This window comes from Rhinoraja longicauda, chromosome 16, assembly GCF_053455715.1.
Source record: "Rhinoraja longicauda isolate Sanriku21f chromosome 16, sRhiLon1.1, whole genome shotgun sequence".
NCBI classification, from domain to species: Eukaryota; Metazoa; Chordata; class Chondrichthyes; order Rajiformes; family Arhynchobatidae; genus Rhinoraja; species Rhinoraja longicauda.
In genome coordinates, this window is record NC_135968.1 from 13,686,169 (window position 1) to 13,704,185 (window position 18,017).

Sequence of the window (18,017 nt, forward strand, 5' to 3'; positions counted from 1 at the left end):
TTTACATTATAACCTTTGGTAATCTTTTTTCAGTCTAAACTTCTCTGTTAGGCCATCTGTTTCAAAATCAAACATGACAAACATTATGCAGGTCCTGATGATAGTTCTTGATCCACAAAGTCAACTTACACCTATTGCCTCCACAGATGCTGCCTGACCTGCTGAGTTCTTCCAGCGTTTTGTTTTTTATTATTTCAGATTCCAGCCTTTTTGTGCTTCAAACAGTACAAACTAAGCTAATGCAAACTTTCCTCTATGTTTTTCCTTTAAACCCAAAGTCACTTTGATGAATTTGTGCTTTATTTCCTTCAAGGCCAATACATTTTAAAAATAAAATTCCTCCCACAAACACATTTTGGCAAGAATTACTGATTAATGCCATCTTGTTCATATTTCAGAGCAATCTTGGATGCTAATAATCAACTGGTTGATTTCGCTTCATCAAGAATTCTGGTATTTGCATTTGGATAAAACCAGCATCTATTCTGAGACTATAATTGTCACTTTTTTTTGGTCTTTAGAACAATCCTACTTAGAAAATGTGTAGCTGATAATGAAACTTCACCAAGTATATTCTACAAAGTGCTGAAGACTTGGTCATTAACCGTCAACTAATTTTCCGGCTGATGTAAAATCTTCAACCTGAGTTTGTGAAGTAATGAAATCTGAATGAGGCAAGGTCCTAATAAAATTTCCACATTTTGCATTCACTTTTGCTGAGCTTGATACATTTCAAATAACTTGATGAGATGGCAGCTTACATGGTAACTTTATAATTACTGAATAAATTGATAAAAAGAAAAGTGAATTGAAGAACATGGCAGATGCCATAATTTCAGCACAGAGCAAAATGATATTTTAGTTTAATAGCTAATTAATTAAATCACCGCAAATAAATGACAGTGTTCTTTCGATTGATTGCATTCTGTTAGCTATGATTTCATCATTTTTAACCACATCCCATTCATTCAAAACTAAAGGAGGATTACTGCATTCTGCTCATGGTTCAATTGCCAACAGATAACTTGCTTTCCTTGATTTGACAAAGCATATTGTTGATCCACAGTGTGCAAACCCGGTTTTAATACACATTTGGCGAATTATAGTAAGAGGAGATATTGAAGGAAAGTGGATGTCCAAGGTCAGTGCAGAAAAGAATCGTTATTTGTTCCATGATATTTTAAGAAATATTGGCAAAGATACAAGATTTCAGTTGGTAATTTGATTAGAGTTGCATTTAGTTTTGCCTGTACAAGAACCGCGAAGACTCTACTTGCAATGCCACTGATGCATAAATGCAAATTAATAGTTAAGGTTTGGTTAAATCTATTATAATTATTAACTCTTGAGGACTGCTAAGGAATTGAAAGCAAAGGTTGAATTTATAGTAAAATGATTGGACTGCTAAGTCCATATTATTCTTACACTTTAATTTGTGGTAATTTCATTTTAACATTCTGTCCATTTTTTGCAAAGCTTTCAACTTTCAGCACTATTGTTTTATAGCACTTCATTTTTGGAAGTCAAAGAATTTGCACACAAAGCTAGCAATAAATTCTCTTCATTCAAGCTTAGTCTTCAAGCCATTGTCATTTAGGGAATAAAATACATCTCATTAATATATTAACTGTGCAACAGGCAAATCTCCAAGCTCTCTAATGTGTACATTTGGCACAGTTATCACCAACAATGCCAAATCTATTCTTTATCTTTTATAAATTATCTCATATTTTGAAGAGAGGACTCATAGATGAGTAACACTGTGCAGTATCTGCCATGCAGATCATTCATTCTGCATGATTCAGCTCCTGGAATAAATTAAAAGGAGCAATATACATGTTTAATGAAAAGATAATGACCAGATTGGATTCCGACCTTTAAACTGTCAGCAACATTGATATATTATTTCATTTGTATATTATCTGGGCAACTCAGTATTACACCTTGAGGTAGTTTTATGCAAGATCCATTTGTGCAAAATTATACCAGTAAAGATGCTGGGATTGCTTCAGATTTGGGTTTATTTTCGATAATCCATTTATGATAGAGTCGGTGTCCTGCTTTATTGTTATGTTACATAATAAGATGTGTTTGTCTCATGCTGTTGAGATGTTGCTGCTGGCACTGAGTGCTAAAACACTACGGAAGTAAATTAGAAAAGTTGGGTGCTTCAGTGATGAGGATTTCAGAAAAGGAATTCAAATGCTTACTGTATGTGCTGAATCTCCTCAAATAAACGGGTGAAGGTGCAGAATAATGTCATATGCAGAATTTCAAAAGATGTCCATCATATGCCCTTGGTAACAGTGTTCATTATTCTAGGCTTTATCGGTGTAAGTGATTTCTCTGGTGAATTAAGGACATAAGGATGAGGATTATTTCAGATTGAAAAACAAATAATATCAAAAATATTTAATTTTTCAAATTGTGCAGGAAGGAATTGCAGATGCTGGTTTACACAGAAGATAGACCCAGTCTTAAGAAGGGTCTTGACCCGAAACATCCTTTTCTTTTCCCCAGAGGTGCTGCCTGACCCGCTGAGTTACTCCACCATTTTGAGTCTAACGTTTCAAATTGTTGCTGTGCAATTCATCTGCTGCTGAACTCTGTCCAGCGGTGAGCTTGGTCATGCTGAGATGAGTAACTGGAGACTCTTTTTATCTGGCTCCTCCACTATACCCCAGCCATGATGGATTGTACAGTTAATACCGTCCCATTCATTAAAATAGGTTCAACCTGAATTGGAAAAGTATGTGTGAGTTGTTTTTGTGTCTTTCACTTTTGACTGTATGTGAGAGTTTTCAATTTAGTTTACATGGGTTAAATGTTTTTTAAGCAACTTTAGTTTATCAGGTTTAACTGTTTTAATATGTTATATATATTTAATATTAATAATTTTATTCTCTATCCTATTTAATCCTTTCAAACTGTAATTCAATAACTTTGACAGTAGTCTGAGGGTGGACCCTTGGATCTGTCACCTGAAGCATGATCTCCAGTCCTGGACCACTTCATGTGGCAGGAGGGTCAGGGCACTGAGGCAGCATCTCCATCTAAAGTGTGGATTAGGAAGCATTTAGAGCTCTCTGGGACTGGTACAAGGCAAGGTGTGACTCAATCCAGCAAGATCTGGCTCATTATTGTGACTTTCCACTTCCCTGACATGTGGCAAAACATAGGCTTGTACCTTTGACCAGAATTATTCTTGGTTCTTGGTCCTCCAAAATATTCCATATGGAATTTAAACTGGAGGTGGCGGAGTATGGACTTAAGCAAGAAGGGCTTCTGTCCCCTGACTAAGTTCAGACCAGACCTATTCTAAAGCGGTCATTGGAATCTAGTTAAAAACATAGGATCTCCATTGTCAAAAGGAACTGATGTCTAAAGCAGGCAGATGCATTGGATATCCAACAGTAGGCCTTTTTTCATAATATAGAAAGCCTGGTCTCACCTCTGGATAAATGTTACCTCCAGCATGGGACTCTTCTGGGCACATAGCATCAGCGGAGAGTTAGTTTAACACCGAGTGGATACTGCCATTCAAGCTGTCAGCTGCTGAGAGAATACATTTATACATGCATGCAACACAGCCCCGGTCAGTAGCATTAAATGCATGCAGGGTAGTTGCAGCATCTTGTACTTTGCATGCAAAATTCAGTTGCATTAAAGTCAATGGAACCTTTTTCAGAAATACCATTTAGAACATTTGTGGCTTGCTTGACGTGAGTTTCTAAGACTCAGAATCTCAGCCAGGCTGTGTAATAGGACACATCTATTGTGGGACTGGATGCTCCCAACTGAAGGTCCACTTACATCAGGGACACGATGAAGCTTCAACAATGCAGATGCGGAGCAATTAAGGCCTGAATGCTGAGTTAGAGCTTGACGTGTTACTGGCACAAAGTGGAACGAGAATTCCTCGGGAGATTGAGATTCACTGCTCAGTACCTTGTTAACCCAACTTTGCAAGGTTAGGGTCAGAAACACCTTACATCTACAATAAAGCAGTCAGGTGAATTAACCAGGTCAGCATGAAGTAATCAGATTCCCGATCATATCGGAGTCTATTTTGAAGGGTGGAAAAACCGACTTTGAGGAAGTTATATTACCATTAAAAACTACAAACTGTCTTGCTATACTAGGGACTTTGGGCTTTTGTTTTACAGTAATATTGGATTTTTTAAAAATATCGATTTTTCTTTGTTTATTATGTCATCCATGTGTCCTGCGTGTAACAGACCTGTTATTCAGCTGCAAGTATGAATTTAATTGTTGTATTTTCGATGCACATGACAATTAAACGCTCTTGACTCTTGAAATTAAGGATCAGGTTATAACTATCTTCTTCCAGAGGATAGAGAAGGTCGAGGGATGACCGGAGAAAAATGTTTACGATTGGGAAGGGACTCGATATGTGGAAATAAACAGGGAGCTTGCTCTAGGAGGTGAGAAAAAAAAGGGACACAACTAAAAATGACAGTTGCCAATTAATCAAACATGGAATTCATGAGAAACATCTTTACTACTTGGAGCCTTTGAAGTGAAAGGCATAGATCTTAAGGCCATAGGGAATAAGAGCAGAATTAGGTCATTTCGCCCATCAAGTCTACGCTGCCATTCAATCGTGGCTGATCTATCCCTCCCTCCTAACCCCCATTCTTCTGCCTTCTCCCCATAACCTCTGACGCCTAATCAAGAATAGTACTAATGGTACTAATAGTATGAATAGTATACCTGTACTAATCAAGATGTTGGCCTTCATACCAAGAGTAGTTGAGTATAGGAGCAAAGAAGTCCTTCTGCAGTTGTACAGGGCCCTCGTGAGACCGCACCTGGAGTACTGTGTGCAGTTTTGGTCTCCAAATTTGAGGAAGGATATTCTTGCTATTGAGGGCGTGCAGCGTTGGTTTACTAGGTTAATTCCCGGAATGGCGGGACTGTCATATGTTGAAAGACTGGAGCGACTCGGCTTGTATACACTGGAATTTAGAAGTATGAGAGGAGATCTTATCGAAACGTATAAGATTATTAAGGGGTTGGGCACGTTAGAGGCAGGAAACATGTTCTCAATCTTGGGGGAGTCCAGAACAAGGGGCCACAGTTTAAGAATAACGGGTAGGCCATTTAGAACGGAGATGAGGAAAAACCTTTTCAGTCAGAGAGTTGTGAATCTGTGGAATTCTCTGCCTCAGAAGGCAGTGGAGGCCAATTCTCTGAATGCATTCAAGAGAGAGCTGGATAGAGCTCTTAAGGATAGCGGAGTCAGGGGGTATGGGGAGAAGGCAGGAACGGGGCACTGATTGAGAATGATCAGCCATGATCACATTGAATGGCTTGAAGGGCCGAATGGCCTCCTCCTGCACTTATTGTCTATTGTCTAGAAATTAGATAAAGGCAAAGGGAATAAAGGGATGCTAGAAGGGGTTCATGAAGAGTAAAACCCCCTCGGGATGGATCTGCTATTTCTTTCATGCTATTTCTATGTAATTCTATGCAGGTCATAGTACATTGTAATCCATGTTTGACCATCTTTACCTGTAAACAGAATGGATGCAGAATCCAGCTCTTTATGTAAGGAAACTGTTAGCCAAATAGCAAGATGCGCATGTTTGCCACATTGGCGCAGATCCTGTTTGACAATGTAAGGAGTGGTTGAAGATATGCCCAGTGATACTTCCCATTCTCTGCACATCCAATGGTGTGGAATTCCACCTTCTTGCTCATCATCCTCTCAGCTACTGTCTGCATTTTAAACAGAGTGATGGTTCATTGTTACACCTGCCCTGTAATGTGTTGCATTATGAATGGACTTGCCCTGTTGCCCACTGGATACATGACACTTGGTAACTGTGGAAACACAAGGAACCTGGACCAATGATTCTAAAAGTTTTCTGTCCCTGGGATTGTCTCACTTCCTGACTGGATGTGTTGAGGAGTCATCGGCAGGGATCGATCACGAAAATCACTCACCAACGCACCCGTGTAAAAGACTCCAAAGACGGGCAGGTTTGTAGGTAAATTGGCTTGGTAAATGTAGAAAATTGCCTCTGGTATGTGTAGGATAATGTTAATATGCGGGGATGATTGGCCAGCGGGGACCCGGTGGGCCGAAGGGCCTGTTTCCGCGCTGGATCTCTAAACTAAACTGAACTCTATCACCTTTAATCATCGCCATCAGGGTGGTTGAGGGTACACTAGGCAGGCGTGGTCTTTTATTGACTATTTTATTCCTACATTCCTAATTTGCAGACTCGATGCAGCTTCAACAACACACTTCCACAAGCAATTCACCCCATGATTGAGCCAAAGCAGTGTACGTGTTAGATTTAGGGAGCGTTTCTTCCTCTGAACTCGCTCATAGCTTTGACAGGGTGAACCTTCTTCTTGGTGGAGCCTCTCCGCACCACCGCTGACAGGTCCTTGGGATTCTCCCGCTTGATCAAAGGCTTCTTCTCGGGAACCTTCATTCTCCACATGACGACAGAGTTCAGTGCTCCCGAGGGGCTCTGCAGCCTGGTGATCTTGATCGATGCAATGTAGGACATCTTCACCGTGTCTACCACCGTGTTCATCAGGTTCTTGGCAGACAAGATGAGGGAGGTAATGCTGTCCAACTGTTGGCAGAAAATCCAAATCATAGTAAGTGGTTTCAAAGGAACCATTGTGTTCAGCTCTGGGGACCGTGTTTTGGGAAAGATGTTGTCAAGCTGGGAAGGGTACAGAGCAGATTTACGAGGATGTTGCCAGGACTCGAGGGTCTGAGCTACAGGCAGAGGTTGAGTAGGCTGGGACTCTATTTCTTGGAGCGCAGGAGGATGAGGGGTGATCGTATAGAGGTGTATTAGATCATGAGAGGATTCGATCGAGGAGATGCACAGAGTCTCTTGCCCAGAGTAGGTGAATCGAGGACCAAAGGACAGAGGTTTAAGGTGAAGGGGAGAGTGCGAAGTCCACATGGCCAGCATGCTCAGGTTCGATCCCTTCTCCCTGGAACTGTGAGGCAACGACACCAACTGCTGCATGACGATCTCCTGCAATAGACCCTGACCTTTGTACGCTGCTGGGGTGGGTCTAGGGTGGTCAATATTGACCACAAAAATGACAGCAGTTCAATGAGTCATATGTATTATAATGTCTGAAGAAGGGTCTCGACCCGAAACGTCACCCATTCCTTCTCTCCCGAGATGCTGCCTGACCTGCTGAGTTACTCCAGCATTTTGTGAGTCATATGTATTATTGCATTTATCAAGATGGTGCAGTGGTAGAGTTGCTACCTTACAGCACCAGAGTTACGGGCGCTGTCCGTACGGAGTTTGTACGTTCTCCCTGTGACCTGCATGGGCTTTCTCCAGGAGCTTCGGTTTCCTCCCACATTCCAAAGACATACAGGTATGTAGGCTGATTAGCTTTGGCAAAATTGGAAATTGTCCCTAGCGGGTGTAGGACGGGGTTTGTGTGCGGGGATCGCTGGTCGGCATGGACTCAGTGGGCCGAAGTGCCTGTTTCCAGAGTTGTTTCTCTAAAGCTAATCAGATGCAACATCAAACCATGCCAGCAATTCTGCAGTAACAAATAATGGATAGAAAATTTGCAAAACAAGCCCGCAACTTGGCTGCATCACATATTTATATGTTCCTAACTCTACACTTATCAATTAGTAGCTGGTATTAAAATTCTAAATTAAGAGTTGATAGTTTTCTCAAAATAAAAATGTACCAGTGGGTAGAATGTAACTTTAGGGAGAAATATGTGAGCGATTATGTGGTGTGGGAATTGGAACTGATTCCATTATTATATGCTAATTGGTTATCCGAAAGGCTATAGTAACATTTTATTGTAAACCAAAACCCCTAAAGAATTAATGAACAGTGTTCCAGGCAAACTTTATTATCACCCAGCTAATATATCGAATGTGTGGACATTATACCAGAAGGACAAATGTTTGCCCTTTAGTGAAACTGGATGAGTCGTAGAAATATTTTAAACATTAGCAGCCTCATTAAGGCGCCGTGTTTGATAATTAAGAACAAAAAAATAAAGGTTATAAATTACAGGTCCAAAGATTACCTAATGAATTGGATCACCAAAGTATGATCAGGCCGTCACTGCACTGGTAATATAATTCATTCAGCTCCCCTACATACGTGCTCCAGGCAGAATAATTAAAGATGTGATCAGCATGTGAAATTTTCTCGGGGATTTCCTTACCCCCCTGAGTCTGGTGTAAAACCAGAGGACAGGACCTGACTGGCCACTGCCAGGATTTCTCTGGGCTTTCTGGTGAAGTTCTGCTGGGGCAGACAGGAGGAATCCATGGGAAATCTCTACATCACGGTGTTTTTTTGTTTTAGTTTTATAGTTTTAGAGATACAGCGCGGAAACAGGCCCTTTGGCCCACCGAGTTCGCGCCGACCAGCGATCCTAGCACATTAACACTATCCTTCACAAACTAGGAACAATCTACACAGGCAGGAAACATGTTCCCGATGTTGGGGGAGTCCAGAACAAGGGGCCACAGTTTAAGAATAAGGGGTAGGCCATTTACAACTGAGATGAGGAAAAACTTTTTCAGTCAGAGAGTTGTGAATCTGTGGAATTCTCTGCCTCAGAAGGCAGTGGAGGCCAATTCTCTGAATGCATTCAAGAGAGAGCTAGATAGAGCTCTTAAGGATAGCGGAGTCAGGGGGTATGGGGAGAAGGCAGCAACGGGGTACTGATTGAGAATGATCAGCCATGATCACATTGAATGGCGGTGTTGGCTCGAAGGGCCGAATGGCCTCCTCCTGCACCTATTGTCTATTGTCTATACACATACACCATGTCAATTAACCTACAAACCTGTACGTCTTTGGAGTGTGGGAAGAAACCGAAGATCTCGGAGAAAACCCATGCGGTTACGGGGAGACCGTACAAACTCCGTACAGACAGCACCCATGGTCGGGATCGAACCCAGGTCTCTGGTGCTGAAAGCGCTGTAAAGCAGCAACTCTGACGCTGCTTCACCTGATGCGCATCATGCCCAAAGAGATCACAAAGTACTTCATTCTTACTGTCAAAAAGAAAACTGGATTAGAAGCTGTTACAGCCTGGTCACCATCTCCATGTCTTGCAGTCCAGTGAAATTCACTAATCTGAGAACTGGGTTTAAACGAATCATAGCATGAATGACAACAGGTTTACCCTGCTGACAGTATGGCCTGAATTCTGTAAACACGACAGTCCCTTCACTAAAATCACTGGAAGCGGCCTCTGACAATAGATGATATCAAATCTCAGAAGCACTTCACAAAATGTGGAACATAGAACTGAACAGTACAGCACGGTAACTGGCCCTTCGGCCCACAATGTCTATGCCGAATACAAAACAAATGAATGAGCTTCATTGTAAAAACTTCTACAACTTGCCATGATGGGATTTGTATTCTTGATACGTCTGATGATAAACTAATAACACAACTGTGATATTGCCATACGTTGATAATTACTAAATCCCTCTCAGTCAGTGTTGATTGCAAAGTTGTCACGAATACAAAATGTGGGTTTGAAACTTTTCCCATGAATATCTTTACTCTGCATAAAAGGAGCTAATGTGTGTTTTACTTGAGCAGATTATCGGTTGCAATTTGATTCCACACCAGTTCCACCTCATTCCTTTCACCAACTCAGCAGGTCTCAATCAATAGCTGCTCTTTAGACGTCTCATGACAACCTGCAGACTGGTTCGAGGTCACATTCAATCTCTAGGATTAATGTTCTTGCTCTATGTCATACATGATTTGGCCTCTGGCAAATTTCTTCAAATGAAATGCAGGAAATGGTGGAGAAAAAGCCTCGTTCAGAACCATTGCAAGAAACTTTGGAACATTTTACACCTCGCGGTATTGGTGTGTTCCGAGACCAAAGCCATTCCAAACTCCTGGCCAAATCCTGAAATTTATGTTTCTGAAGGGCATATTTACATTGTAAAATTGTGGTATTAATGGTACATGTGTCTGAGCACAGAGAACTGTGATATATTTTACAAATACATGATATGATTGTAGAGAAGTACTGATCTGGTTTTGTAATTTATTTCCATCTCATCGTCTATGGCATGAAAATACTGCATTAAGTGATACAATTTCTACATTAATCTTGCTGCATCCACGAGCTAGTATCAGCAAGGGGAGAGTTGTGGCATAAAATGTTTAGTTCAGTTTAGAGATATAGCGTGGAAACAGGCCCTTCGGCCCACCGAGTCCGTGCCGACCAGCGATCTCCGCACATTCACACTACCCAACACATACTAGGGACAATGTTTTTACATTTATAACAAGCCAATTCAACTACAAACCTGCACGTCTTTGGAATGTGGGAGGAAACCGAAGATCTCGGTGAAAACCCACGCAGGTCACGGGGAGAAAGTACAAAGCCTGAACAGACAGCACCTGTAGTCAGGATCGAACCCGGGTCTCTGGCGCTGTAAGGCAGTAGCTCTACCGCTGCGCCACTGTGCCGCCCAAATTCTATGAGTAACAATGTGTAATTTACGAAAGATAAGAAACTTTTGATCAATGCTTGCATTTATGGCCAATAGATTCTGATCAAGATATTCTGATGGAGGGATATTTTTATGATTGGTGATCTGTAACCATTGGGAATCAGTGCTGGGTCTTTAATTGTTTGTCAAATATATGAATGACCTGAAGAGAATGTAAGTGTCATGTTTAGTAAGCACAAGCAGTTCTGCTGTAACGTGATAGTCACATGCCAGGGCAGGACATACACAGTGAATGGCAGGACCCTGGGTGTGTTACCTAGCAGTGAGACCTTGGGTTACAAGTACACGGCTCCCTGGACTTGGCAACACAGGTAGACAAAATGGTAGAGTAGACATGTCTACTGGAGACACCGGTTCGATCCCGACTCCGGGTGCTGTCTGTACGGAGTTTGTACCGTCTCCCAATGACCATGGAGGTTTTCTCCGAGATCTTCAGTTTCCTCCCACACTCCAAAGACTACAGGTTTGCAGGTTAATTGGCTTGGTGTAAGTGTAAATTGCCCCTGGTGTGTGTAGGATAGTGTTAATGTGCGGGGATCGCAGGTTAGTGTGTGGTCTCGTTGGGCCGAAGGGCCTGTTTCCGTGCTGTATCTCTAAACTGCAATGAAACTAAACCGAAGTCATACTTGCTTTCATCAGCCGAGGCACTGAGTATCGGAATTGGGACATCATGTTGCTGTTTTATAAATTGTTGGCTAGGCTGCACCTGGAGTAATGAGGGCAGTTCTGGTCACCACATGAGAGGAAGGATGCGATTAAACTAGAGAGGGTGCAGAATAGATTCACTGGACTTGAATTATGCAGAGAAACTGGGTAGGCTGGGACTATATTTCCGAAGGACTGAGGGGCTACTTTACAGATGTTTATAAAATTATGAGGGGCATAGCTAATATAGATGATTACAGTCTTTTTCCCAGAGTAGGAGAAAACTAGAGGCAAATGTTTAAGGTATGATGGGAAAGATCTAAGTGGGATCCGAGGGGCAACACAGGATAAGTATATGAAACGTTGTGATAATGGAGGTGACAGAGGTGGATCCAGTTACAGTGTTAAAAGACATTTGGACAGGTACATGGATAGAAAATGTTTAAAGGGACATGGGCAAAATGCAAGCGAAGGGGATTTGATTTGGTGGGCACCTTGGTCAGCATGGATGATATGGGCCAAAGAGGTGTTTCCAAGCTGCATATCACCTCCTCTATCACAACGTTTCATATATTCACCATCCTTAAATCTTTCTCATCTCACCAGAAGCATTTGCCTCTGGATTTCTCTATACTTTCTACTTTATAGGAAGTCTATTTTCACACAATTATTAATTGTGAAAAGAAGAAGAGTTTCATTTAGAGGTGTGTTCCAAATGTAGGAATCTACTCTCCAGTGGCATGGCTGAAAGGTACCAGACACATCAATATGGGCAGCACTGAATGGACCATTGTTTCTGAGTCACTTGAGACACCTGGAATAGTGGTCTGAAGCAGAAGTCAAGCTGCTTTGATCTTGACAGCACTCTCTGTTCAAGGGATGAAGGTGTGGCTGGGTAGTTAATCAAACCCAGAGTCACAGTTTAGCCGTAGACAGAACCCTAGCTGTTAGTTGCTCACTCTTTTAGTTTAGTTTGGAGATACAGCACGGAAACAGGCCCTTCAGCCCACCGACCAGCGATCCCTGCACATTAACCATATAACCATATAACAATTACAGCACGGAAACAGGCCCGTTCGGCCCTACCAGTCCACGCCGACTACTCTCTCTGACCTAGTCTCATCTACCTGCTCTCAGACCATAACCCTCCAATCCCCTCCCATCCATATACCTATCCAATTTACTCTTAAATACTAAAATCGAGCCTGCCTCCACCACTTCCACCGGAAGCTCATTCCACACAGCCACCACCCTCTGAGTAAAGAAGTTACCCCTCATGTTACCCCTAAACTTTTGTCCCTTAATTCTGAAGTTATGTCCCCTTGTTGGAATCTTCCCCACTCTCAAAGGGAAAAGCCTACCCACGTCAACTCTGTCCGTCCCTCTTAAAATTTTAAAAACCTCTATCAAGTCCCCCCTCAACCTTCTACGCTCCAAAGAATAAAGACCCAACCAGTTCAACCTCTCTCTGTAGCTTAAATGCTGAAACCCAGGCAACATTCTAGTAAATCTCCTTTGTACCCTCTCCATTTTGTCGACATCCTTCCTATAATTTGCCGACCAGAACTGCACACCATACTCCAAATTCGGCCTCACCAATGCCCTGTACAATTTCAACATTACATCCCAACTTCTATATTCGATGCTCTGATTTATAAAGGCAAGCATACCAAACGCCTTCTTCACCACCCTATCCACATGAGATTCCACCTTCAGGGAACAATGCACAGTTATTCCCATTAATGCTATCCCACACATTAACGCTATCCCACACACACAAGAGACAATTTACAACTTTTTACCAAAGCCAATTAACCTACAAACCTGTACGTCTTTGGAGTGCGGGAGGAAACCTGAGCACCCGGAGGTAACCCACGCAGGTCACGGGGAGATCGTACAACACGGGAAAACTATAGTGTGAGAGCCAACCATCATTAAGGCAATGCCAAGTGAAAGATTCAGAAGCACTGGTGTGTCAATGGCTCAAATATTTAAACATTTGGTTCATCAATACATGAAGTGTAAAGAAATCTGCATTTTAAAGTCAGTTACATTTTGAACATTGTCGGGGCTGTTACGAAGTTATTGTTAGGTAAAGTGAATCCATGGAATACAATGTTTTGATTGTTTGGGCCAGATGTGTACAGAGACTTCCAAAGAGATGTATTCCCTAGAAATTGGTGTACATAACAGGCGCAGTGCTTAGCACTTCAATCCCATGGGACATTGTGCAAAAACCCGTTATATTTGTGAAAAACCTTGTTAACATTTCGCAGGAGTAGTTTCTCCATTTTTCATCGTGCATAAAAATATTTCTGCATGGCTCCTCTCAGAATCTGCCTGCTGAGATCAGAGTTGCTGCACTGCTGTTGCTATAATGCAAGGGCAGCAGAGCAGAGCCTTGCGAAGTGTCTCTCCAGAGCAGCTGCAGAGATGGCGGGGAGAATTGTGGGCGAAGGGGACACTTGTCCTGTTAGTTTAGTTTAGAGATACAGCGCGGAAACATGCCCTTCGGCCCACCGAGTCCGCACAGACCAACGATCCCTGCACATTTTTTTAGATTTAGAGATGCAGCGCGCAAACAGGCCCTTCGGCCCACCGAGTCCGCGCCGCCCAGCGATCCCCGCACATTAACACTATCCTACACACACTAGGGGCAATGTTTTTACATTTTATTCAGTCAATTAACCTACATACCTGTACGTCTTTGGAGTGTGGGAGGAAACCGAAGATCTCGGAGAAAACCCACGCAGGTCACGGGGTGAACGTACAAACCCCGTACAGACGGTGCCCGTAGTCAGGATCGAACCTGAGTCTCAGGCGCTGCATTCGCTGTAAGGCAGCAACTCTACCGTTGCGCCACCGTGCCGCTACATTAACACTATCCTACACACACTAAGGACAATTTACACTTATACCAAGCCAATTAACGTACAAACTTGGACGTCTTTGGAGTGTGGGAGGAAACCGAAGATCTCGGAGAAAACCCACGTGGAGAACATACAATCTCTTGTGCAGACGGCACCCATAGTCAAAGTCGAACCCGGGTCTCTGGCGCTGTAAGGTAGTAGCTCTACCAATATGCCACCGCGACACCCTTCATGATGTCTTCATGATGTCTGACCATCACCCCACCCTGCACACAACATGTCTTGAGCTGTAAGTGCCCCAAACTAGTAAGAGAGGCATCCAGCATAATTCCAGGCATATATTGCATGGATGGTTTATGAGAGAAGGCTATAGGCTTGGTCCAAACAGGAAACACTGGAACCCCATAAAACCATAAGACATGGGAGCAGAATGAGGCCATTCAACCCATTGAGTCTACTCCACCATTCAAAATAGCTGATCTATTTTTCCCTCTCAACCTCTTTCTCCTGCCTTCTCCCTGTAACCTTTGACGCTTTTCTTAATCAATCTCCGTCTTAAAAATACACAATGTCTTGGCCTCCACAGCCGTCTGTAGTATTGATTTCCATAGATTCACGAACTCAACCTAAGTTTTAGCTATTAGGTGAGGTAAATTTGGTATCACTTTAATTGGGATTGGGCCAAACAAGCAAAATATAAACTTAGAGCAGAGGAGTTGCTCTTTGAGAATGGTGGTAATCATCAGACAGGTCTGAGCATGAGCAACCATGAGTGCTGGAGGAAATCTGCAGGTCAGGCTGCATCTGTGGAGGGAATGGATAGGCGACATTTTGGGTCATGACTTTTTCGGATGTGTCCCGGCCTGAAAAGTCACCTGCCCATACCCTCCACAGATGCTGCCTGACCCACTGAGTTCCTCCAGCACTTTTGTTTTGTATAAGGTTCAGAATAGGATGGCTGGGGTCCTAAACTTTGCAGGCTCTTTGCAGTCACAGTTAGCAGGCTGACACTGGCCACAAGAGGCAGTTTGGTCATTCCACATTTGTTCTCGGTCACCATTTACCTTCCCAACAGCTGAAGTGGATCAGCTGCAAACTGCTGCAGGTCTGAAAGCTCCCATGGGTGCTCTGATTCTCACTGCAGTGACGCGCATGCAGCGCCCCCCTTCAATGCTCAGTGGAGAAATTCCAACCACCGCATGCAAGTGTACACGTCAAAACCTGCATGCACAGGGGTTAGTTCCATGCTCGTGTGATCGTTGCATTCCTAACGAATCTCGCACGATGTAAAATCACGTTATAAAAACAATCGCGTCAGTGGCAGAAAGGGGGTTCACGGCTAGAGAGGTTCAGACTCACAATAACAACGTTAATTTTTCCCATAGGGTTTTCAAAAATGTAGCTTTTTTTTTAAACAGCTGCAGATTTATTTTTGTTGCTGTTAGCTAATAATTCTAAAGCCTGCACGCTGCATTGCTTAATAGAGTATCGCTGCACTAGTGTCAATACAAGTGAATGCTTGTCAATTCCAATGACCGACTGTGGTGAAAACTGACAGACTGCGTTTTTAAAGAGAAAATGGAGTTTGATTAATCTGGGCAGCTTTCATGAAGGCAGGTTTTTCCCCCTAAACATTATTTTTTCCAAGATATCTTTCTTCCTGCGTGTCAATTTCTAAAGTAACTTTTAACTGGTGCTCTAGTTCCCGATTTAAATCGCATTATAATCAATTTTGTATAATACAAACTGTGTTCTTGAAATCCTTGGTCATGTTGTATCTAATTTGTGCTCGGGAAACAGACCTTATAGCAGAACTTGAAATTGATAATATTCTGATCTGCCAACTACTCTGGTGGATTCAATCCATGTCCACTACTTAAACATCTTCTTTCAAGTGTTAAAATGCGCTACATAAATCTCCCAACACTCCTTCATATTGTTCTAAAGTTCATTATATCCAGGCAAGATCTAAGTCCACCTCATTAGTGCCATGTTCCTGCAATTTGTCTGTGGCCTCTAATGTTCTCTTTTTTTAGCTGTTTATAATTGTCCCACCATGATAGCTTGCTCCAGACACAAAAAAATATCTTTTCAACTTCCCCGAGGTCCATTTACCAATGAACTTAAATCTTAGGATTCATTGGTGTCAGGACAACAACGAAGCCCTTAATGTCAGCAACATGAAAGGGTTGGTTGTTGACCCATGGAAGCGAGGATGTTGACCCATGGAGAGCTGCTGCAAAGATAGTCGGCAGCTTCAAAATCCTAGGCATCTATACCACTGGCAAACTAACCTGGTTCCTTCACACTGATGCATTGATTAAGAAAGGGAGTCAGTGTATTTACTTCCTCAGGCATCAGTCGACAATGGTTCTCTCCAACTTCTGAAGATGTGCTACCGAAAATATTCTAACAGGATGCATCTCTGACTGGTGTGGCAACTGCTGTGCTCTGGATTACTTAAAGCTGCAGAGAGTGGTCAACACAGCCCAGTCCATCACAAAACACTTCCTTCCATCGAATCCATCTTCACTGTGCATCACACCAGCAAGGCTGGGAGTATCGTCAAAAATGCCTACCTCCCTGGACATTCCCTTTTCTCTACTTTACCTTCTGGGAGAAAATGCATGAGCTAGATAACTCACATGTCCAAACCTAAAAACAACTTCTTCCTCCAAGTTGTTAGACTCCTGAACCAATCATCTCTTCCACATCCCCTTCCTGCTGCTTTGCACAGGACAACTATATACTAAAACTCTGGTTTGTTTGTTTGTCTGTTCCTGAACTACAACCAAAACAGTACACGTTAGTGCTACAATTTTAGGCCCACCTTACTCTCCATCGTCCCTTTACTGCTAATGGAAGTTTCATTGAAATTGCTGTTATATTTTTAAAGTTATTCACATTTTACAGTTTAAATCTATCTCCTAGGGAGGGTGGGGGGAGGGAGGGAGGAGGAGGGAGGGTAAGGGGGGTTGAGGGGGATGGAGTGGGGGGGGGAGGGGAAGGGGGGAGGGGAAGGGGAGGGGGAGGAGAAGTGGGGGAGAGGAGGAGGGGAGGGGGAGGGGGGGGGAGAGGGGAGGGGGGAGGAGAGGGTACTGCATCAATGCAGGAGAGGTTTGGACCCAACGGGTCCACTTGATCTAATTGTCTTTAACATTATATTATTCATTATTGAATACTCTTCCATCTTCTTGTGAGCTAGGAATTTCATTGCATCCTGGTGTATATGACAATAAACTAACCCGAATGTTAACTACGTGCAATAATATTAAATAGATGATAATTAATCAAATCCATTTTATGTCTTAATTGCTTTCCATTTACGGTGACATCATTGGAAATATCAATTGGATGAACCGTAAAAATGTTTAAAATCTTTTCACCTGGTTTATAACTATACCAAAGCGATAGCTGTGACATTTGTTTCTATTGTGGCAACTAAATCCTCAACTGAATGTACAAAATACCTGAAGTAATCCATGCTAAAAATTGGTGTGTAAATGAAATTACTTTAAGGAAGGAGCGGTCAGGGAGAGAGAAACAAAATGTAATGCAATGCAATGCAAATGCAAAATGCAATGCAATGCAAACTAGGCTTGTGATAAAGGGGCAACCAGCCGAAGATTCTTCTAACATTAGTCAATGGGCCAGCGGTAGAGTTGCTGCCTTATAGTGCCAGAGACCCAGGTTTGGTCCCGACTACGGGTGCTGTCTGTACGAAGTTTGTACGCTCTCCCCATGACCGCGTGGGTTTTCTCCGAGATCTTCGGTTTCCTCCCACTCTCCAAAGACGTACAGGTTTGTAGGTTAATTGGCTTGGCATAAGTGTAAATTGTCCCTTGTGTGTGCAGAATAGTGTTAATGTGCGGGGATCGCTGGTCGGTGTGGACCTGGTGGACCAAAGGGCCTGTTTCCGTGCTGTATCCCTGAACTAAACAAAACAGGAATGGGTAATAAAA

The 18,017-nt window shown here is 42.7% G+C and overlaps 1 protein-coding gene across 3 annotated transcripts in view; it reads right to left on the minus strand.

The window, feature by feature from the left end:
• Positions 1 to 6,165: 6,165 nt before the first annotated feature.
• Positions 6,166 to 18,017, minus strand: part of LOC144601244 (catenin alpha-3-like) — a 928,496-nt gene continuing 916,644 nt past the window's right edge. For all 3 annotated transcript variants that reach the window (XM_078413251.1, XM_078413253.1, XM_078413252.1), the window contains one exon: positions 6,166 to 6,614. In XM_078413251.1, coding sequence (XP_078269377.1) covers positions 6,327 to 6,614 — 288 coding nt within the window. In that variant the 3' untranslated portion in view covers positions 6,166 to 6,326. The remainder of the gene's footprint in view (positions 6,615 to 18,017) is intronic.